The sequence below is a fragment of the Rhizopus microsporus genome (genome assembly GCF_002708625.1).
Source record: "Rhizopus microsporus ATCC 52813 unplaced genomic scaffold scaffold_1, whole genome shotgun sequence".
NCBI classification, from domain to species: domain Eukaryota; kingdom Fungi; phylum Mucoromycota; class Mucoromycetes; order Mucorales; family Rhizopodaceae; genus Rhizopus; species Rhizopus microsporus.
Genome location: NW_019671916.1, coordinates 1045300 through 1066158, shown reverse-complemented (window position 1 = coordinate 1066158; position 20859 = coordinate 1045300). Strand labels below are relative to the sequence as shown.

At 37.3% G+C, this 20859-nt stretch overlaps 10 protein-coding genes across 10 annotated transcripts in view; 6 read left to right on the top strand and 4 right to left on the bottom strand.

The window, feature by feature from the left end:
* Nucleotides 1-11: 11 nt before the first annotated feature.
* On the top strand, nucleotides 12-1340 carry RHIMIDRAFT_253687 (uncharacterized protein). Its single transcript, XM_023611040.1, has 4 exons — nucleotides 12-326; nucleotides 385-431; nucleotides 491-673; nucleotides 729-1340. The coding sequence occupies exons 1-4, from the start codon at nucleotides 115-117 to the stop codon at nucleotides 1172-1174; spliced, it is 888 nt and encodes a 295-aa protein (XP_023471029.1). The 5' UTR covers nucleotides 12-114; the 3' UTR covers nucleotides 1175-1340.
* A 101-nt stretch (nucleotides 1341-1441) lies between these two features.
* Nucleotides 1442-8193, top strand: RHIMIDRAFT_221553 (uncharacterized protein). The gene is made up of 15 exons (XM_023607434.1): nucleotides 1442-1705; nucleotides 1767-2152; nucleotides 2213-2340; nucleotides 2393-2612; nucleotides 2666-3139; nucleotides 3200-3289; nucleotides 3337-4003; nucleotides 4057-4588; nucleotides 4644-4899; nucleotides 4958-6757; nucleotides 6808-6902; nucleotides 6954-7068; nucleotides 7116-7194; nucleotides 7247-7290; nucleotides 7340-8193. Exons 1-15 carry the CDS (start codon nucleotides 1687-1689, stop codon nucleotides 7712-7714), a joined length of 5280 nt encoding a protein of 1759 aa, XP_023471028.1. The 5' UTR covers nucleotides 1442-1686; the 3' UTR covers nucleotides 7715-8193.
* Nucleotides 8194-8368: 175 nt separating this feature from the next.
* On the bottom strand, nucleotides 8369-8941 carry RHIMIDRAFT_232751 (uncharacterized protein; the record flags this gene model as incomplete). Its single annotated transcript, XM_023607805.1, has 1 exon — nucleotides 8369-8941. The coding sequence occupies one exon, from the start codon at nucleotides 8939-8941 to the stop codon at nucleotides 8369-8371; it is 573 nt and encodes a 190-aa protein (XP_023471027.1).
* Nucleotides 8942-10858: 1917 nt separating this feature from the next.
* RHIMIDRAFT_243404 (uncharacterized protein) lies at nucleotides 10859-11167 on the top strand (the record flags this gene model as incomplete). Its single annotated transcript, XM_023609936.1, has 1 exon — nucleotides 10859-11167. The coding sequence occupies one exon, from the start codon at nucleotides 10859-10861 to the stop codon at nucleotides 11165-11167; it is 309 nt and encodes a 102-aa protein (XP_023471026.1).
* Nucleotides 11168-11360: 193 nt separating this feature from the next.
* RHIMIDRAFT_253676 (acyl-CoA N-acyltransferase) lies at nucleotides 11361-12922 on the top strand. The gene is made up of 6 exons (XM_023611039.1): nucleotides 11361-11724; nucleotides 11779-11848; nucleotides 11896-11983; nucleotides 12037-12243; nucleotides 12293-12521; nucleotides 12572-12922. The coding sequence occupies exons 1-5, from the start codon at nucleotides 11704-11706 to the stop codon at nucleotides 12432-12434; spliced, it is 528 nt and encodes a 175-aa protein (XP_023471024.1). The 5' UTR covers nucleotides 11361-11703; the 3' UTR covers nucleotides 12435-12521; nucleotides 12572-12922.
* On the bottom strand, nucleotides 12522-12888 carry RHIMIDRAFT_232748 (uncharacterized protein; the record flags this gene model as incomplete). Its single annotated transcript, XM_023607804.1, has 3 exons — nucleotides 12522-12646; nucleotides 12698-12768; nucleotides 12821-12888. 3 exons carry the CDS (start codon nucleotides 12886-12888, stop codon nucleotides 12522-12524), a joined length of 264 nt encoding a protein of 87 aa, XP_023471025.1.
* Nucleotides 12923-13399: 477 nt separating the features above from the next.
* RHIMIDRAFT_5968 (uncharacterized protein) lies at nucleotides 13400-15821 on the top strand. The gene is made up of 6 exons (XM_023615450.1): nucleotides 13400-13515; nucleotides 13571-13965; nucleotides 14024-14292; nucleotides 14360-15374; nucleotides 15428-15653; nucleotides 15710-15821. The coding sequence occupies exons 2-6, from the start codon at nucleotides 13573-13575 to the stop codon at nucleotides 15757-15759; spliced, it is 1953 nt and encodes a 650-aa protein (XP_023471023.1). The 5' UTR covers nucleotides 13400-13515; nucleotides 13571-13572; the 3' UTR covers nucleotides 15760-15821.
* Nucleotides 15822-17281: 1460 nt separating this feature from the next.
* RHIMIDRAFT_253659 (DUF1777-domain-containing protein) lies at nucleotides 17282-18197 on the bottom strand. The gene is made up of 3 exons (XM_023611038.1): nucleotides 17881-18197; nucleotides 17533-17824; nucleotides 17282-17472 (listed from the first exon to the last, which is right to left on the bottom strand). The coding sequence occupies exons 2-3, from the start codon at nucleotides 17766-17768 to the stop codon at nucleotides 17457-17459; spliced, it is 252 nt and encodes an 83-aa protein (XP_023471022.1). The 5' UTR covers nucleotides 17769-17824; nucleotides 17881-18197; the 3' UTR covers nucleotides 17282-17456.
* An 85-nt stretch (nucleotides 18198-18282) lies between these two features.
* RHIMIDRAFT_253657 (peptidyl-prolyl cis-trans isomerase E) lies at nucleotides 18283-19572 on the top strand. The gene is made up of 6 exons (XM_023611037.1): nucleotides 18283-18364; nucleotides 18424-18525; nucleotides 18580-18738; nucleotides 18792-19034; nucleotides 19102-19286; nucleotides 19336-19572. Exons 1-6 carry the CDS (start codon nucleotides 18319-18321, stop codon nucleotides 19543-19545), a joined length of 945 nt encoding a protein of 314 aa, XP_023471021.1. The 5' UTR covers nucleotides 18283-18318; the 3' UTR covers nucleotides 19546-19572.
* Nucleotides 19573-19672: 100 nt separating this feature from the next.
* The window catches only part of RHIMIDRAFT_253656 (uncharacterized protein), a 1959-nt gene continuing 772 nt past the window's right edge, over nucleotides 19673-20859 (bottom strand). Inside the window, exons 3-4 of the mRNA XM_023611036.1 lie at nucleotides 20305-20741; nucleotides 19673-20255 (exon numbers count right to left, since the gene is read on the bottom strand). Coding sequence (XP_023471020.1) covers nucleotides 19805-20255; nucleotides 20305-20741 — 888 coding nt within the window. The 3' untranslated portion in view covers nucleotides 19673-19804. The remainder of the gene's footprint in view (nucleotides 20256-20304; nucleotides 20742-20859) is intronic.

Here is a 20859-nt window from a genome sequence, read left to right as displayed (position 1 = left end):
CATATACATCTGGACTACTAAATTTTGTGGGCTATGATCGCAACAACCACATCCATCGGATTTTCAAATGCTTTATCCTTTTTTGCCTCTTCAAACAAAAGATAAATCACCACCATGGCTTCTCCATCACTAAAAATAAAGCTTCGATTATCAGGACCAAAGCAAACAGAGTCACAACCTGCCTCACCTGCATTAGTAGTCAAAACACCTACAAGGGATGAGGACACACCCTCAGTCGAGAGTCCTCGTAAAAGAGCTAAAGCAGGTAGTGGAAGCAGTCGTAATCGAAGATCTAAAACTACAGAGGGAACACCTCTACCAGACACGTAAATAACTATAGATCGACCTTGATTAAAACACTAACACTACATTCTATATATATAGACCACTAATAGCAGATGACGATTCAACAAGTGTAGCAGCGGACGAAGGTATGTGCCGGTAGCTTACTTTTTTGTTTTATATAAACATCTTGCTAACAGCATATTAGCTTCTACCACAGGACGAAGAGGGGCAGGAGGAGGCATGCAAGGCGGTGCCAGCGCTAGTACAACGATCACAAAGAAGGAACTCTTGAAGCATAAGGATATCAAAGTCAGAAAATGGACATGCAAACCACTAGCGTTTTATACACTAGGCGGCGGCTTGGTTGAAGTTCCTAATTGGAGCACAGGTATAATCATCAGAGATTAAATAGCCAGGATAACTGGATTAACAAGATTACATAGACGAAAAAATGAACCTTAATGAAACAACAACAGAACCTATTACCGCAGCTGAGATAGATCAACTCTTCTCGTCAACAGCAGCAGAAAAAGACTTTCGCCCATTCTTATGCACACAGCCCGGATGTTCAAAGGCATTCACTTCTTATGATCAGCTTCAGACGCATGAGACAAACATGCATGGAACCAAGAAACTGGTCTGTGGCATTGATGGCTGTCATAAGAGTTTTGTGACATCAGGGCAATTGACAAAGCACCGCAAGATGGTACATTTCCGTGCAGCTAGAAAGGCCAAACTGGCGGCGGCAGCAGCAGCAGCAGCAGCGACAGCGCCTGATACACCAACAGATTCAACGGTAAATGGAACAGATAATAGAAAAGAAGACGATGAAGATGAGGATGTATCCACTCCAACCACTAGAGTAACAGATGACAACGTCGAGGTTTAAGTAAACATCGCGCATATAAAAAATAAACTATAAACTTTGTTACAGCTTCCTATTCCTTATAATAGGGACATTTTAAAATGTTTTCTCTATTTTATTTTCTGTATATTTTGGTGATGTTTGATGCATAGTGACTATAGTATCATGGTGGATTCCATGTCAATGGATGGGCCCAATGCTTTGCCACAATATATTCAGGTACTGTACTACACACATACAGTCTGAACAAGAATCTTGAAAACGAAAGCTCAGACCTCAAAAGGGTCCATCATGAACCATATAGCTATTAAAATAGAGGCTCAAAATAAGATTATAAATAAAGAAATGACGTTCTAATATGTGGATCAGAAGCTTACATAATCAATCCTCCAAGTGTGTGTCTGCTTGTTGCTGAAAAGTCACAACCAGGAAATTAAAGATGATGCCGACAATTCAGTTATCCCTCTTTCTACTGCTCTAACCTAGCCTATAAAAAGACACACATACAAAAGCAAGGATAAGATAGGCCTTAAAGGATGACGGGTAGACATCAATGTAATTGACAAAAATGAAGAAATTTAAATTTCCAATGAGCTAAACTTTTTGATTTAAGCAGCACAATATGCACGTTATGCTTCTTCAAATCAGCCTTATCCCAATGTAGCTGGAAACAATAATAATCTCAACATTCCGTTTCCTTCACAGAATAGTAGCACTCCGTACTCTAGTCAGCAATATCAGTACGGCAATAGTCCCTCGATGCCTTCACCATACTCCAGTTCATCCTCACCAGGCTATCATTCACCCAATGTCCAAAGGAATGCTCAAAGTATACCATTAAAGAAATATACAATGCAACCTCCACCGCGAAAGCTCCCTTTGAGCAAAACAATGCCCTCCCTCGGCTATCCAGACATATTCCCTCAGCGTCCTGGACAAGAAGAGGACATTCTAACCGAATCTAACATCCGTCAAGGTTTCATTGACAAGCCAATCGTTTCAGTAAGTTTACGCTAGACAATCAACAAAAACTTAATCGCTTAATGCATCTTTTTACTCTAGAGCGAAAATAGTTCAGCTCATGATATCATTTGTGGGAGACTTCAAGAAGATCAACGTGCATTAAGCGATCTTAGTGATTTTATAGTTGACGTATTGCACAGACAACATCGAGCCAGCTACATCACTGGGTAACTATACATTATAATTTTTAGATTATTGTTTTCGCTGATCATCTCCTAGGTCATCTTCTTTCAAGCCTCCTATGAGAACAACCTTGATAGATGCTAAAAGAGAGCAGTGGATGCATGAGCTAGCATCCGGAGTAATTCCGTTACGAAAGCTTGCTCGAAACGTGCCTCATGGATTTAAAGGTGAGAAGTTGTTGGAAACATTGGCTATCAAACAAGTGCCTTTTCTAAGGGCAACATGGTATATCAAAATTGTTGGTCTTTCGGAAATGGTAAATAAAACCACATATTTTTCAGCATATGTGCTCACTTGCTTATTATTTAGAGTCAAAGAAATGCAAGCAATGCAGCAGCATCGATGGGCCCACAGACAATACAGTGGACAATGACTGTGACAAGTTATTTAAAGAAGCAGCTGGGCGAATTAATGCCCTCACATTATGGAAATGCAAATAGTGCGGCAAGCCCACATGCAACAGGTGGAGCATCCAATCGTGGATATAAAAATTACAGTCACCATGACAACCCATCTAAACCATGGCTATCGGCTGAGAGCAGATCAAAGTTTGAGCAGAAATGGACATACAGCGTCAAATTGACTCACTGGCAATACTATGAAGGACTTTTAGATCAACGAACGTTTTTGAAATGGTCACTTGATACACTAGCTGCTAGCTCATCTTTTGAAATCATGTGGGTGATACTGACAGGACTTGTACAAGACTATGTAAATGAATATAAGCGGAACCGAACCCTTACAAAACTGCTGATAGAGACACTGATTAGATATTATAATGCTGTAAGATACACACATACACGCATTATTCAAGATCATCTCTATTAAAAATCATTCTATTAGCTCATACAATGTATAAACCAAGGAACATCAGATGAAGCAGAACGAAGAGTGCATTGTGGGCTTCAAAGGGATATAGAGACATTATTACAGGTAAATAATATACATACATCAAGATTTGGCACTTATTTCATGCAAAGTCACTTTTTCTTTCTGCTCCTGACATGTTTGTAATACCTAAACTGTACCATCAGTATCACCACTTGCTCAACATGATTATTGGTGAAGACAGCAATACAGGAGTTATGAAGAGTTCACCAGATGTGCGTCGTATGATGAATGAATACTGGACAATGGTTAAGGCACGTAATGAAGTGTTTTGCGGAAATATGGAAAACAATGAGATGAAAGTAGATAAAAACATAAAATCACAAAGCCAATCATCATCTGTGCATATTCACGATGATGGCAATGAAGAACGAATAGTGCATATTCTTGACAGCATCGGTAAAAATGTCGATAGTATCACGGGATTACAGATAAAAGGAGATATATGGGTGGATGCGCGTGGCCGCTCAGCAAAATGGGCTGCAAAAGCCATATTTAGATCAAGCAGTCCATCGGAACCTGAGAGTGTTGTTAAGATCGTACATTCAATGTGTAGATGGGCTATCAATGAAGCTAGGTATGGTGATTGGAAAGCGTACCTTATTGCATCTATTTTGTTATCATGGAAAGAAGACAATAATACGACAGAAATCAAAACGCTCCTACAAGAGATACTCATCCGATTCTTGGACGGTGAGACGTACTCTGAAAACATGAGTGAGGATACTGAAGATGTTGATGTGGAATATACAAGTGAAGGTAAAGCAAACAATTTCATTTATTTCTAAATACTCATATATACTTTTCGTAAGATACCAAAGCAACAAACCAGCACATCATTTATTTGTTTGATGTTTTAATAAGGCTGAACTTATTTTCATATCAAAAGTATCTACTAAGACTAATTGCAAGAGGCGACCTAGAACCAAAAAGACGATATGAGTCCCATATTCAGCGACGCCTTCACTATCTAGCATCCTTTCCGTTAATCATACCTACTCCTGCTTATTTAAAGAACCAAAGGCGGGTTGCACTCTACGGATCTCGTCAAGATAGCGATAAGGAAATAGAAAATGAAAGCCTCAACAACCTAAAGCACCTTGCAAGGCTTTCTGTGATGGGATTTGATCATCACGATACAGACTGCCTTTTTGGTGCTGATGCACAAGATATGACACAGCCTTTGTCAACAGATACCTTTGATTCGTACAATTTAGCATTCTCTCAAGAACTGAGGCAAAAGTTTGTGGAAATGATGGAATCTACAACACGGTTTGTAGTACTAGAGTTCACAAGTAACTGGTTGCTTAATGAAGTAAAGAGATTTGTTGTCAAAAGCATACAGTAAGCAAAAAAATATTTATACCAGCACTGCCTTTAACTGCTTGCTTTATTGTAGGATTGGTGAGGATAACTGGAGAGTAATGACAACCCCTGGTTCTTCCTTGCTTAATTCTCGTCAGTTAGTCACTATTATTTATATTATGGAATGCGCAAAGGATTACTTAAGTATCATAGAGACAGCTATATGGGTTCTTCAAAAGACAAACGACCATTCACTGCATCCTTTTATCATCAATACATTTAGAAAGTATTCTTGTTACTGGAAATTGACCAACAGTAGTAATAGAGTGATTAATGCTATTTGGACAAAGGTGAACGAGATTTGGGCCATGTTTAATCATATCTAATCATTACTTTTTTTTTTTACAGCATGCAAGCCTCTCTTCAAAGGGAGAAAAGGATAGAAATATTATGATGTATATGGTTCAACTTGTGCAAGAAGGCTATCAAATGGATGACATTACCCGTACACAGTTACAACAAGACCTGCAAATCAAGTCAAAGATGCGTAGTCATTATATGAATAATATATCAGTGAAGAATGAACTTTTACAGCTTGCCAAAGATCCCAATAGCTCATCTGTGCAGCTTCTCGCAGAGTCTTTATCACTACCCTCTCAAAACGCTACCGGCTGGATCGGTCTTATCTTTGAGAATGTTGGAGAAGTTTTACAGATAGTCAGCAAAGAAAAGCGAATTTACGAAGAAATTAAAAGTTACCGCCACGGACGATTCTTGTCACAAGCACTATTCGAATTTCATCGGCTGCTACGAGCATTTGCTTATGTGATTAAACAAGTGGCTAACGCAACCATCCTGACAGGACAAGCCGACGCTGCAGTAACATATTGGCTATGGAACAATGGAGTAGTTCAAGAAGATATGCACAAAGAAAATTCATGGGTTCCTCTTTTTGTGATCATGCTTGTAACCAATAACCTTATCACTTTGGATGTGCTCATCAAGGACTTTGCTGTGCCCTGGTTTGAACGAATTGGACAAGAAGGACATCAACAATTCTGTGCTGATGATGCAAAAGTGAACACGTTTTGTCAGAATTTAATTATTTTGATCAGGTTATTGGTCATTCAAAATGATAATGAACCCAAATCTGAAGAAGAATCGGCCACGTTATCATGGCAACTTAGAATAGAAGAATTTTTCTTGCTGGAGGTACAGCGACAGTCCCATCTGGCATGTAGTCTTGATAGGATCGAACCATTGTTTAGCCTTATGGAACAAATCATCATGATTGCTACCAATCTGCCACTAAGCTCTTCTTTGTTACAAGATCTTGTCATGCTTCGGGCTGACTTGCTACATATATCTTGGTTTAGACAAGCTTGCTTACGGGATCTTAATGGTGTATATCAACGATTTGCATCTCGTGAAGCTGAAGCAGTGACAGAAAAGCGACTGAAGAAGAAAATGTTAAATATTGTCGAAGAACTTATAGGCGGTGATCTATTAGCTACTCAAACCATGATGCAAGACACAGCACCAAATTTTGTAGATAAACTTCAGAGAGTTTTCTTGAATGTGAGTCAATGGAATGAGGCTCAATGTCGTGTCCAGATGAATTTGCTTCTCGATAATATATCTTTGTATGACGCCAGTAATCAGAATCCCAACAATCCACATATCTTGAGCGACGATCTCTCAGTGAATATTACTCAACACACACTGGTATCGCCGCCGAACAAGGACTTACATACCTTTGTTTGCTTTTTTTATGATGCTGTGCTTTCAGATGGAAAAGATGACGGAGAAAAAGCAACTACCTTACGTCGATTTCAATTCTTCAAAAATTTAATTCATGAACTACGAGAACCTGTTCTATCTGAACTCCTAACTCATGGCATTCGCTTACTAGAGGGCGACACTTCTCTGTCATTTCCTGAAAATATGCTTTTAATTCATGCTGCTGATCAAGGCTCACAATTTGATGCAGATAAATTTACTTATCGAAGCCAAGCGTTTCTGAATATAATACAGCATATGTTGGCAGAAAACATCTGGCCCAATGAAAAGAAAATCGAGTTGGTGAAGAATATATACCGTCAGATTGTGCGATTTAGAAACAGTATACCCGTCTACAAAGTGATGCAAGGAGCAAATGTTTGCTTTTCGGAAGCTGCTGCTGCCATACAGATAGCTAAAAATGATACAGTAAGTGACCATAGATCATGTTTGCTGAATATTACTCACTGTGTGTTAAGGATATGGCTATTATCATGCTTTTGACCGAAGGATTACCTGAAAATGTACAGATAGATAATGAAATTAAGCTGACATTACAAGAACTTCGAACCAGGTAATGGAGACACGCTGATGCCTGATGCCAGTTTTCTCACTTTTATAATAGTTTATTGCTGAGATTGCAATTGATCGTACCTTATATGTCACTGATATGGGAGCATCCAAAGGAAGATGAATGCGATATTCTCGATTGGATTCGTACTTTAGTCCCTCTTTTAGGCGTAAGTAAAGCAAGTCTCTTTTTATAAGCCTACTTATAATGATATAGAGTCCTTTAATTCACGGGAACGGTAGCCAGGAACAGTTTTTTGAATTTATGCTTGATTTCATGTCGCTATTGATTGATGGTAAGAAGACAATATGATATATGTAGATGATCACTCATCTTTATGTCTACAGAAGTGCCAAAGGAGCTGAAGAAGGCTAGTTTACAACTATTGAATGTAAGCATTGGCAAAACCATGATCGACAGTATAACTAATACATTTATAGTCTATGCATAACGAATTAAGCTCTGTTCCTGGAATGTTTCAAACTCGAGTCAAGCGCATCATGCCTTTCTTGACTCATAATATTTATTTAAATAGTACACGATTTGCATCCTCAATTCTAGGCCTACAGTCTAGCACTGATCCTCAACAGCAACAACAACACTTGGAGGCATGCCTTGAGCAAAGTAAGCCTTGGGAATGGCTTGAAGATTATGCAAATGAAACATCGCATGACAACGATGCGCCTATAAGTTTAACACTTTTCAATGCTCTTAAACCCAAGTCTGTAGATAATACTTATGTAAAATGGTTCAAATTTGGCTTTGACGCTGAAGTACCAAATCAAAACTTTACCGAAGAACGTACAAGTAAATAAATCGTTCTAATATCTGCTAAACCCTTTTTATGAATATTACGTTGTTGTATAATTAATAAAATACACCCAACACCGAGCTGCACCAATTTTGAAGGAATGCTGCTGAATGAATCGTTACTGAGAGGAGTCTTTGAAGTAACTGTAGGTGCATTATGTCCTCCCTTATCATCATTATCTTCAATTCTAAGCTTACTGAAGGCACTATCATATGTCTCTTCAAGACCAACGTAGCTCTTATCCGCTTGCGTAAAAATAGGAAAAGGGTAAAGTTATCCAGATAAATAGAAGTACCTGCATTAATGCCCAAGACTTGGGCTCAAGCAGCCAAATAGACAGGGAGCATTTAGGTGTATAACTATGTCAGATGAAAACTAGGTTAACGATCTCTTTTTTCAAAGAGATGATTTGCTGTTCAGCAATACGAAGTCAGTCGTGTAAAATGGTATACCATAAGTTTTTAATCCGAAACCAGAGTTTTCGTTTAAACATGATATTTTATAGATGGTCCAAATGAGCGCAAAAATAAAATAATAAATCAAACGTCCGCCCGGACCCGTTCAATCCGTTTGGAAGTGAATGTTCGGAAAAACCCCTTATGGGAACAAGGAAAAAAAATGTAAAAGGAAACTAATGAGTAGGGTTATCGATGAAGAGTTAAATGAATTGCTTTAAACACACAAGAAGCTTTTTACCATGGGGATGCTTTGTAGGGATCAATTTGTTATGGTGTAGCTGATCTAATTCATGTAGTAGAGAGCATAGAATCAACCACCGTTGAGACCAGGTTAGGGCTAGGTTTGGGGGAACCGAAGGGCGTAAAGGAAGCATATTCAGAAGGAAGGACAATGGATCTCGTATAGTTTTAAGCATGGACAGACGTTGATGCATATCAAGGCAACTAATAGCGTTATTCTTAGATAGCTGTTGCGTTGGGTGCTTAGGGCATGGTTGAGGCTTGCCACCAGGAAACAAGTCTAATCTCCAGCGTATACAGCGACTGCACACTGACTTAGGCATGGGCAACCAGAGTATAGGATCCACAGAGGTTGATCGGCGGCAGCTAGAAAGCAATTTGGAGTTTCGGCATCGTTGGTGGATCTCTAGATTCTGTTGCAAAAAGCGTCGTTTAGCAGCCTTGAGTGAGCGAGTATCGGGTTCTTCAGTAGTAGACAGCACCGTTTTCCAAAGTGATGTACGAGAGAGAGTACCACTGGATTCCTGTGGCATTGCGGATATAAGGTAACAGACAAGCAAGCAGTGCATCTTCTGGCAAATATAAGAGTCGCTTACTAAAACTTTTTTTTGGTTATACGGTTAAATGGCCATTTATTTACAATTAAAACCTCCAGTGAGCGCGCGATAATAATAATATATCCTCTTTGCCCGAGGCAGATCAAAAAATAATAAAGAATTGGTAACTAAAAAACCCTTATGAGACCAAGGGTAAAAAGGTTATCAAAGAAATGATGCTGGACCAAGTGTAAGATACACTAGTGAGGAAAAAGAGGGAGCCAATCGAGGAGTCTTTGTCCGAGGCAAGAGGGCGGAGAAGGTGGACACTTCTGATGATGAAGGTAATTTAATTCATGAAGGAACGTGCAGATAACTGGCCATCAGAAGGTCCATGGGAGAGCGACTTGAAAGGAGCGTGGTTTCTCCGTAAAGTATTAAACAGATTTCTATTGTATTTTAATCTATTTGTATAATGGGTATGAATTAATAACAACTGTAAAGGAATAAGAAGAAATGATGAATCTTGTTTTTTCGCGTGTAAATATCAGTAGAAACTTATATAAACCTGTAGACACCATCTAGATATGAAGATATATTTTGAATCATTGACATACCATGATGATGAATATTACATCAACAGACATTTATTGAATTACCTTACCCTCCAGCGCCCGCTAAATTAAAAGAGTTTGTAGAAAAAATTCCAGAGATACCTCAATATCGTCAAGGTATTCTTGATTTGGTTAAAAATTACGAATGATTTTTTTATTTCTATCGATCTTGTTTTATCTCATTGTGTAATTTGAGTAAAACGTATTTCCTTATTTATCTCTATATGTTTAAAATACTGTGATCTTACAGTGTTAAATGCGACAAGAGCGGCATTTATTTTCACCTTTATACGTTGCTATACTTTAGTTTATTCATTCACTATTACTGTATTTTTATTAATTATTGACGTAAAAAGACAACAAAGAAAAATATGTTCGAATAAAACGACATCATGTCAAAAGAGAGAGAAAGATAATTAGTATATGTAGAAAAAGAGAGAAAAAGCAGGTTAGTATTAGAGCACATATCCTAATATTAGTTTTACTTACCACCAAGGTGCATTATGGGGAGGGTAGCGATAACTATCCAAGATAGTTTAAAAAAAAAAAAAAAAAAAGGAAGACTGAGAGAACCCAGAGCACAAGAAGAGGCAATCGGGAGAACGTTCCAGATATACACGTCAGAGAGTAGAGAGGACGGACAAGCGAGTCAGAGCAAGAACCATGAGAACAGGCTAGTTTTGTTTGGTGAATCTTTGAACACTCAGAGGGACATTTGATAACTGCTGTAAAGAAGTAAAAAAAGGACTCAATTAAAATGGGTTTTTATATGTCTTTCAAACAAGCTTCAGGATCAGGTACCTGGAACAAAGAAATCATACCAAATAGGAGAAATCTACATGGTGATTATTTAAGAATATGTATTGCCAAATATAACTACATACTCTTCTGATTTCATGGAAAAACCGAATAAAGAATTTAAACTTTTACAAAGAGACTAAAGAGAGTTATTCTAATATTAAGTTAATTTCAACTCCAAGATAGCCCACCTGTTAATATTACTGTCGAATGGAATGGTGAGCCATATTCTTTTTGTATTTGTTATTACTCTGATAACATTACAACGGTTTCAATATGACATCTCAATTTGGAAATACAGTATATCCATGGATGTCAAGGTTGATACTACGAAAATATTCTTGACGACGACGAATTTACATTTCGTACAGTACGAGTTTTGTTCTCACCATTGGATGCATTTATTTTCGATCACAGGCGAATTTACTTTCCGGAAAGAGTGTATAGCCAATGCTTATAGAAATGACTTCCTTCGACAAGCGACAACCGCAACTATATCAAGATGTCGCACGATCTACTGGAGGAGTACAAGCAAATAATGGTCATGGACGCCTCCTCCAAGAAGCACTTTGGGCACAACGTGATGGCCAGCAAGTTACTATCGACGTTCAAACAAATGTGCTTCGATGGCAACTTGCTAATTGGAATAGCTGTTGGTGGGGAGACTGGCGTGCAAGTTTCATCGATGTTTCCTTTCCATTTAAACGCCAGTCTTCTCCATGGCACAATTTGTTCCAAGTGCACCTTTGATGAGTTCGTGTCGATGAAGCTGGATTTCAAGATAGTCAACGACATGGACGATCGCATGTAAATATTGTATATAGTCTTTGCAAACGCTCTTGTAAATAAATCATATTGTCAATAACAAAAAGGCTCTTCTTTTTCTAAACATAAAAAGTATTTGAAATATTCATTATTTCCTTTACGCATATTAATATGCGAGATATGATGCTTTCGTCTTTACGTGTAATTATTTATTTTGTAAGATGCAACTAGTACAAGCCCTCCTAATAACAAAGAAGACGGCTTCAATAAAATATCTAAAATGTAACTTCAGAAGGGAAATAAAGGACAGCTTGAGGTTGCTTTGGTAAAGTGTATTAGTATATTAATATGATGGTGTATGAGAGCTCATTTCCCTATAAGCTTAACCTTGCTACTTTCGTTCTTCTTACTTGACTAACTCTCACATATATATGTTTGTATCTTTTCTTTCTTCCTTTCCTTTATCTACTATTATCATAAAATTTAAAAACCCAAAAACACTGTGACTGATCGTATCATCACTTTAATATACCTGAGCTACGGCTCCATATAAAAAATCTTTTTTTTTTTCATAGTGTCAACATGAACATTAGACAAGCAACTGTAGGGTTTCATAGGTGTGTATAGTTTCCTTTTGTCTTAAATGCATTTTGATAGGTAGAAGACTTGATTTATATTCAAAACTGTAATTTATTGGATCTTCCAGAGAATTATCAAATGAAGTACTGTAAGTGTTGACATGCACACTTTATGCTTAGCCATTAATGTTACAAGACCTTTATCATGCTTTATCTTGGCCACAGTTATCATTTGTTGCTGAAGACGAGAATGGAAAGATTGTTGGATACGTGCTGTCAAAGATGTTTGTTTACAAAATACTATATCTTTCTTTACAACTAAACTTTGTTTTATAAGGGAAGAAGAACCATCTGATGTACCTCACGGACATATCACATCTATCTCAGTTATGCGTACATACAGACGCTTAGGTATCGCTCAAAAGCTAATGAGACAGGCAACAACGCAAATGCTTGAAGTATTTGGTGCTCATTATGTGTCATTACACGTTCGTAAAACAAACCGTGCTGCCATCGGTCTTTACAGAGATACTTTGAAATTCGAGTAAGCGATATAAGGGAAAGTGAATACCATGACTTACTATTGATAATAGTGTCTATGATGTTGAAAAGAAATATTATGCTGATGGAGAGGATGCTTTGGCTATGCGCTTGACTTTGAAAGAAACCAAGCCTATTGTTGCTCGTAAGATTGTTGAAGAGGTTAACCAAGTGAACACAGTTGATGCACATTAATATAAATATATTTTTATTCTACATTTTCATCAATAAACTTTTTTACTTTTTCTAGTAATTCGACCTTGATTGACTCGAGAATGATGGCTAAGATACATTGAGTAAAGCAATAGCTTGGATATTTTTGTTATACATACAATTGGCATAATCTTCAACTTCTTCATAAATCTGTTCAAAAGTGGCATTTTCCATATGCTTTGTGCGAACCATTTCTATGTTTCTTGTTAACCTTGTTGCTTCCCCTTTAACTTAAAACTACACACCTCGGCAATAAGCACTAAGCTGTTCATTCCACTCTGTTTCTGCTAATCGTTTTTCGAGCCATTGTAGTAACCTGACAGTCAGTCAAAATCAACCAGCCATTTCCGTCATGTGCGTTGGCTTACTTTTCTTTTTCTCCTGAATCCACAAAGAGTTGGTTGACGATTGTTCGCAAGTCTTCTGGATCGGACATTTGCAAACAAAAAGAAGGGAAAGAAAAAGTGGACAATGTCTATTCTCACTGTTGCATCCAGTGACTCGTATAAATTGTTTTTTTTTTAAACAGTTTTTTTTTCTGCATAATTGTTATGCGGAAATGAGCAGTGATTTCAGTTCAAACCTTTCACCCAAACCAACAGCGACTTCAGGAACATTACAAAGCAGACTAATTCGCATAGTGAAAGCACAGACAAGCTTACTTGTAACAGATCTAAACATAAATAACTATATTGAAAGGTCAACTGAAATCAATACTGTAAGTGATCCCATGTTTCTCTTACTTTGCGCCCATGGCAATAACTTCTACATTAGCTAATCAAAGTATATGGAGAAGACATTCGAAAACACCTTTTTTACTATTTACTAGTGGATATTTCCAAAGACTTGAAAAGCAGCTCACCCCAGGTTACATTATTAACCAGCCATCTCTCACTCGATCACTCCCTCATAAGTCTCTGTCATGCCTTTGGCCTATTGTGTACTCAAAATACATCAATAGACCTTGATGCTCTCTTTACCTGTCTTGAATTGGATTACTTTAGCAAAATTATAATTTCTGTATCCTTGTTCCGTAACGCAAATAGACAAATCTACAACCAAGGTAACAAAAGTATATTATTATTTTATGCAGCTTTTTTACTCAGATTCTGTTGTAGTCATGTCTATCTTTAAAACAGATTCAACGAGAGCAAAAGATATGCTGACCAACACTATCATACCTTCAAATCTCGCCTTATATTTCATTGATTGTTTTGCGACAGCCATAAGTGATAAAGTATATGAACCTACCAGCAAAGATTTGGAGTGGATCCTAATGCTAGCTAAGCAATACCCTTCGGATAATGATACCTACATAAACGTATTTCAAGCAATGCTCCTAGAATCAATCCAAAAAGAAGAGACAAGCTATCTAAGAGACACCCTTATAGCATGTAAAAGCCAAAGTCTTTCAACAGAAGACACAATTCGATTTATAGAGCACCTAGTTGAGACTTATGTTCGATGGCCAACCCTGACTGAGCCAATACTGCAGACAATAAATGAGCAAGAGGTATAATAAAAAACATATAGTTTCTTTTGTCATGCATTTCTAATATGCATACACGTAGATGCTTCCTTACATGCTTAATATATTGCCACCAATAATCTCTTTAGACTTGGCTTCTGCAGCAAGCCGTCAAAATATGATAAACTTGGAAACGTGGCTCCCGCAAAAAATGAAGGCTCAAAGTGATATATTCATACCAGCATGCTTAGATTATCTTTCTCAAAAAATAATTATCAAGGCATACTCTATTCAACAAGAAGTAAATGGGAGTAAGCCTGTTTTGCCTTCTGCTAAAGAATTGGAAATCATTTTGAAAACACTGGCAAATAGGTATGGGCATGTCGAAAAATACATCAAACTGTTCCTAAGCAAAAAAGCACTCATACTCACATGGTAGTATCACTTCTCCCTATCAGTTTGAGCAATATATGAAACTTCAGAACCAATGTTATATGCTATATCCTGACCTAATCAATACAAATATTAACATACAAGATATTGAACGAGAAGCTGATGCTTATTACGAACGCCTTTATAACGATCAGCTCTCAGTAGATGATATGCTCAGTTTAATGAAACAACTAAAGACTGTAGGCAACCGACAAGAACAACAGCTATTTCAGTGCATGATTCATGTTCTTTTTGATGAATATGAATTTTTTTCAAAGTATCCAGAAAAAGAGCTTATGATGACAAGTAAACTATTTGGACAGCTTATCCAACAGGACATTATGCCAGAAGATCAGCTAGATTCATGTTTTCTATTTATATTAGACGCCCTACGTAATTCGGCACAGCCAAGGATGATTGCTTTTGGCATAGATACTGTCAAGCAATTTATAGATAGACTAGATGAATGGCCGCAGTTTTGTAAGAGTATAGTAGAACTTCCTGGACTTGTACAAGTTCAACCAAGGTTTATTCATACAGTAAGACGAACCTTGATGAGAAGCCGTCCGATCTCTTTTACAAGCATTCATTTGCCTGCTATCCCAAATTCGGCAATGTCTGAACTTGATGGACTGTTTGAAGTGCCTGAAGAGAACACACAAAGAAGATTAATAACAGCCTTCAACTCCATTCAACAGGATAGCACTCAGAGTAAAATAGAAGAATTTACACAAGTGCTAAAACCAACATTCTACCAATGGTTTAGCCGTTACTTGATTGCCGAGCACATTATTGCAGGATCAGATAATCAAACATTGTGTTTATCTATCTTGAGACACATCAACTCGAAGCTATTGGATGCCTGTGTGTTGTATGAGTCTTTTTTAAATATTTTACATATTTTACATACAACGGATGTTAGCACTGCTCATTTTGATGCACTTACAAACCTTGGCTCATGGCTAGGGAAGATCACATTGGCTCAGAACAAACCAATTTTAGAGAAGCATATGGCAATGAAGGTAGATTAAAAGAGAAATAAAAGTAAATAGTATAAACCTTTCTTTTACAATAGGGGTTACTGCTGCAAAGCTATGACGTCGATCGGTTAACTTTGACTTTACCTTTAGTTTGCAGAGTACTAAAACAAGGCTCTTATGGAAGAGTATTTATACCTCCTAATCCTTGGCTGATGGGTATTCTATCATTACTAGCTGAAATCTACGAATATGGCGATATACCAGTCGGCTTGAAACATGAAATAGAAGCACTGTGTAAGAGCTTGTCTATTAAATTAAAAGGTACATATTGCTTCTGTAAGCAAGACACTACTTTAACCATCAAACTCTACAAGCAGATATCAACATAGCATCAATATTAAGAAATAGAAGAGTAATAGATTATTAGCTTATCCTATTCAACTTTTAATCATTTATCTGTAATTATTACAAAATGACATAAACTTTATACAGCAATGATAGATGGTACAATGGAGCTATACTTTTTTAAACTAAAAGAAAATAACTTTAGAATATGGCTTTCTATATCTTGCCTCTGTAGACCTTGTCTGCATATCTACATGCTTCAGATTCTGTATGTCACCTCGTTTATCCTGCTATACACTCTTTCCGGAAAGTAAATTCGCCTGTGATCGAAAATAAATGCATCCAATGGTGAGAACAAAACTCGTACTGTACGAAATGTAAATTCGTCGTCGTCAAGAATATTTTCGTAGTATCAACCTTGACATCCATGGATATACTGTATTTCCAAATTGAGATGTCATATTGAAACCGTTGTAATGTTATCAGAGTAATAACAAATACAAAAAGAATATGGCTCACCATTCCATTCGACAGTAATATTAACAGGTGGGCTATCTTGGAGTTGAAATTAACTTAATATTAGAATAACTCTCTTTAGTCTCTTTGTAAAAGTTTAAATTCTTTATTCGGTTTTTCCATGAAATCAGAAGAGTATGTAGTTATATTTGGCAATACATATTCTTAAATAATCACCATGTAGATTTCTCCTATTTGGTATGATTTCTTTGTTCCAGGTACCTGATCCTGAAGCTTGTTTGAAAGACATATAAAAACCCATTTTAATTGAGTCCTTTTTTTACTTCTTTACAGCAGTTATCAAATGTCCCTCTGAGTGTTCAAAGATTCACCAAACAAAACTAGCCTGTTCTCATGGTTCTTGCTCTGACTCGCTTGTCCGTCCTCTCTACTCTCTGACGTGTATATCTGGAACGTTCTCCCGATTGCCTCTTCTTGTGCTCTGGGTTCTCTCAGTCTTCCTTTTTTTTTTTTTTTTTTTAAACTATCTTGGATAGTTATCGCTACCCTCCCCATAATGCACCTTGGTGGTAAGTAAAACTAATATTAGGATATGTGCTCTAATACTAACCTGCTTTTTCTCTCTTTTTCTACATATACTAATTATCTTTCTCTCTCTTTTGACATGATGTCGTTTTATTCGAACATATTTTTCTTTGTTGTCTTTTTACGTCAATAATTAATAAAAATACAGTAAATGACCAATGAAGCATTCTGATAATTATTCAATTCATAGCAGTAACATTTGAAAGTAGGGACAGCGTACAGATGGTTATGAAAAAGGGTATTTTGAACTAGTTTTTGTTGTATTGCTAATAACAACACTCCTTTGCTCTGTATAGTTTAAAGTGTCCAACCGCAGTCTTTCACACAGACTCAACTCAAAGAGAGTTTGCTTATTATTCCACTTTCATTCTAAACTTTAGTTTTCCGATGCTTGAGGCAATTAAGTCGGCTGAAAGATACTACAAGAGATATGGGATTAACTGGAAGAAATAACAGTTTCTATTAAGCTATTGGCTCAATGCACTTTAAGATACAAAATAGAACAATCGTTATTCATTCTCTTTCACTTTGGATAAACCAGCCCTTAGTATATTGTTATGTATAAACTAATCAGTTCTATCTTTTCATTTTCAAGTAAAATATGTTTATTAGAAAGTATCTGTGTGTGTAAAGAAGTCTCAATCATAATACAAATAAGGGAAGAATTGTACGCTTAAAATAACCGTGCAGCATCAAATTATGATCATATAGGCTCAATCAGTTATCTAATGGTCTATAAATATAATTCAGAACAGTTAGAGTATCATCAACGACAATTTATACATTCACTTACCTATTGAATCCACCTCTACGATTCATGTATTGTCGATACTTTATAGGCTTACGGATCTTTGCACCTGAGATATCAGCACCAGGTACCTTTTTATTTTTTGTCGTATCAAAAGTACCAAAGCCCATCAACTTCATCATTTTTGTTTCCTCATCCTCCTCTTCATCTCCTTCGCTTCTTTCGTCATGATCATGCTTCGGTATATCATCATCAACTTCATTATCTCTTCTTTTAGACATAGATCTGTGGCCTGTTACTGAGGGTGAGCGACTACGACTCTTATAATTTCCACGGTCTAAAGTGATACGTTTTTATGAACAAAGTGAAAAATAAAACGCAGTAGGCCCTTACCTCTGCGATCAGGACTATGTCTTCTTGGCCTTCGTGAGGGGCTTCGGCTGTAGCGACTGTAACTCCTTCTTCTTGATGGAGAAGGACTTTTGCTATATCTTCGTCTCCTCGCTGATGGACTTCTACTATATTTACTTCGTTCATTTCGTCTGCTACTATATGGCGATCTACTTCTTCTTCTTCTTGGAGATGGCGATCGACTACTGTAACTATCTCTACGTCTTCTCCGTGGTGAATATGAACGTGATCTTGAACGAGGTTTATCCAAGTCTCTATAGTCTCTGGTTCGACTGTATCTTGGAGAAGGTGAACGAGCCATATTATAAGTAAAAAAAAGAAAAATCCATGAGGTTCTACTGCTGGATAATTTTGCAGTGGTGAACATTGTGACTTAATTTACCACTTTCTTTCCCTTTTTCTTTTTTTGTGCTTTCTGTTATGCCTGTCAGTATTACCAAAGATAACAAAACAACTCTTTATATCAGTAAGCAGCCCCAAAAACAAAAACAAAAAAAAAAAGGAAAAAAGTAACACATCAACTAGGTGGACTCGATCAGCAAGTGACAGAACAGTTTTTGTATGCTGCATTCATTCCTTTTGGAGAAATAGTCGCTGTTCAACTTGCGCTCGATACAGAGATTGACAGTAAACATTCTTTTATTGCTTATATGGATTGGTATTTACTTTAATTTATTTCAGCTACAAATGTGCATAGAGGATTTGGATTTGTTGAATATGCAGATCCTGAAGATTGTCAAGCAGCTATGGATAACATGCACTTGTCTGAATTGTATGGTAAAGTCATCAAGGTACAGATTGCAAAGACTATTAATGTCACAACCACTTCCAACCGAGCAGGTAAGCGCCTCATTTATAAAGAGTGGTAGATCATTACTCATTTCGTTTGATAGTGTGGACTGATGAAGCATGGTTACAAAAATATGGCAACTTGGAGGAAGCGAGAGAAAATGAAGAAAAAGAAGAAACAACAAAAGACACGGTGCAGACCAACGAACAGGACGTGTCATCCTATGTGCCCTCTAGTGCGAAAAGGGGGCAAAAATGCCGTGTTTATTTGGATATTGAGATTGGAAACAACTTTGCAGGTCGCATAGAAATTGAGCTTCGAGGTGACGTTGTGCCCAAGACAGCAGGTATTGCTTTTTCTTTAAAAAAAAAAAAAAGCTAAAAAGAAATAACAACTAATGACGGCTCGCGTAGAAAATTTTAGAGTTTTATGCACTGGAGAAGCAGGATTTGGATACAAAAACTCTTCTTTCCATCGCATTATTCCTCAATTTATGTGTCAAGGTGGCGATTTTACAAAGGGTAACGGCACAGGCGGCAAATCGATTTATGGAGGCAAGTTTGAAGATGAAAACTTTACCTTGAAACATACAGGGCCTGTAAGTTCTATTGCTGTACATGAATAAAAGATTACTTATTAGTTCTTAGGGTACTTTGTCTATGGCTAACGCGGGGCCTAATACGAATGGAAGTCAGTTTTTCATCTGTACAGAAAAGACAGCTTGGTTGGATGGTAAACATGTTGTGTTCGGACAAGTCGTGTCTGGTATGAACGTGGTTAAGCAAATGGAGAGTTGTGGAACAGCCAACGGAAAGCCAACTAAGCGTGTGACCATTGTAGACTGTGGAGAGCTTTAAAAATAAAAAGAAAAAAGAAAAAAAGCAGCGTCATCTATGGCTGAAAATTTGATGCCACACGCGTTTCTAAGCGTTGTCCAGAGCTTGTGACGAAAATAGTAAAAGCTGAGGAAAAAGTAATATTATTTGGGCTTTGTTTATTCAATTGAGCACAATGTGTATATTATTACAGGGCACATTTATTTCTAAAAAAAAAAAAATAACAATGACTCTTACCAAAAGGAATTATAGCACAAGAGGGTATTCATGTATAAGGGTATTATTTGAAAGCACCCGTTGTTGCAAAGAACATGACAACGACTCCCCAAATGATTAGGAAAATAGCAGCGACATCTAAAAATCCAAACTTGGGTATATCATTAAGTAACAAGGTGGTGGTAACAGCTGATGAAGAAGAAGGACGATGATGATGATGCGGAATCAAAGGAGTCTTTATACAGTTTTCTTCAGTAAAGGAATTCACTACTGGAGGTCGTTGTCTTGTGATGAGGTATGCAGTAGCAGGAAGAATATAAGCTAAAAAGGTGGCAGCAAATCCACCAATCAAGGCATACAGTTTGCCGAGTGATCGGACGGTGATGCCCAAAGTGGTGATGACTAAGAATAAGATGATGGTAACAGTGTAATGCTGAAGATTTGTTGGGTGTCGCTCTGATGACTCAAATCCAAGCAATTTTTGAACCGCTTCTCTTGTGGGGTAAAATGCCATGCTAATACAACATTAGTTATTATGCAAATAAACAACACAATCATACATACGGTATAGTTAGGATCATGCTAAAGCCTAATAGAAATCTAGCGATATTTACAATGAGATCGTCCGCGGGAAAATTCAAGAACAGATTAGGCTGTACATCCTTGCCAAAGCAAAGATAACCAACAAGAGCAAAGGAGATGGATACAATCCAGCTCATGATAGAAGCGTATGTCGTGGTCGTATTCCATGATCTCATCGTTTGATGTTTCAAACTAAGAAAGACATTAAAGCAGACGTGGGGACATGCAAATGCAAATGCTAGAATGCCCAACGCTCCAAAGATATCGGGACCATGCCAGGCGAGTGGTGCTTCATGTGATTTGGAGTAAGCAGGCGCGCGCCAAATTAAAGCGAGGATGATCACAGGTAAACACAAGACAGACACAATGGACCATCTGGCAAGTGTACCCAATGACCGTGAGAGATTTAAAGGAAAGACCTAAATAGCAAACTGTTAAACTAGAGAGTCTTACGAGAAAGATGGCAATGAGCGAGATAATAAGGGGCCTTTGTGTAAGATTTGGATGCTCTGGAAAATATAGTTGTAAAAGGACAGG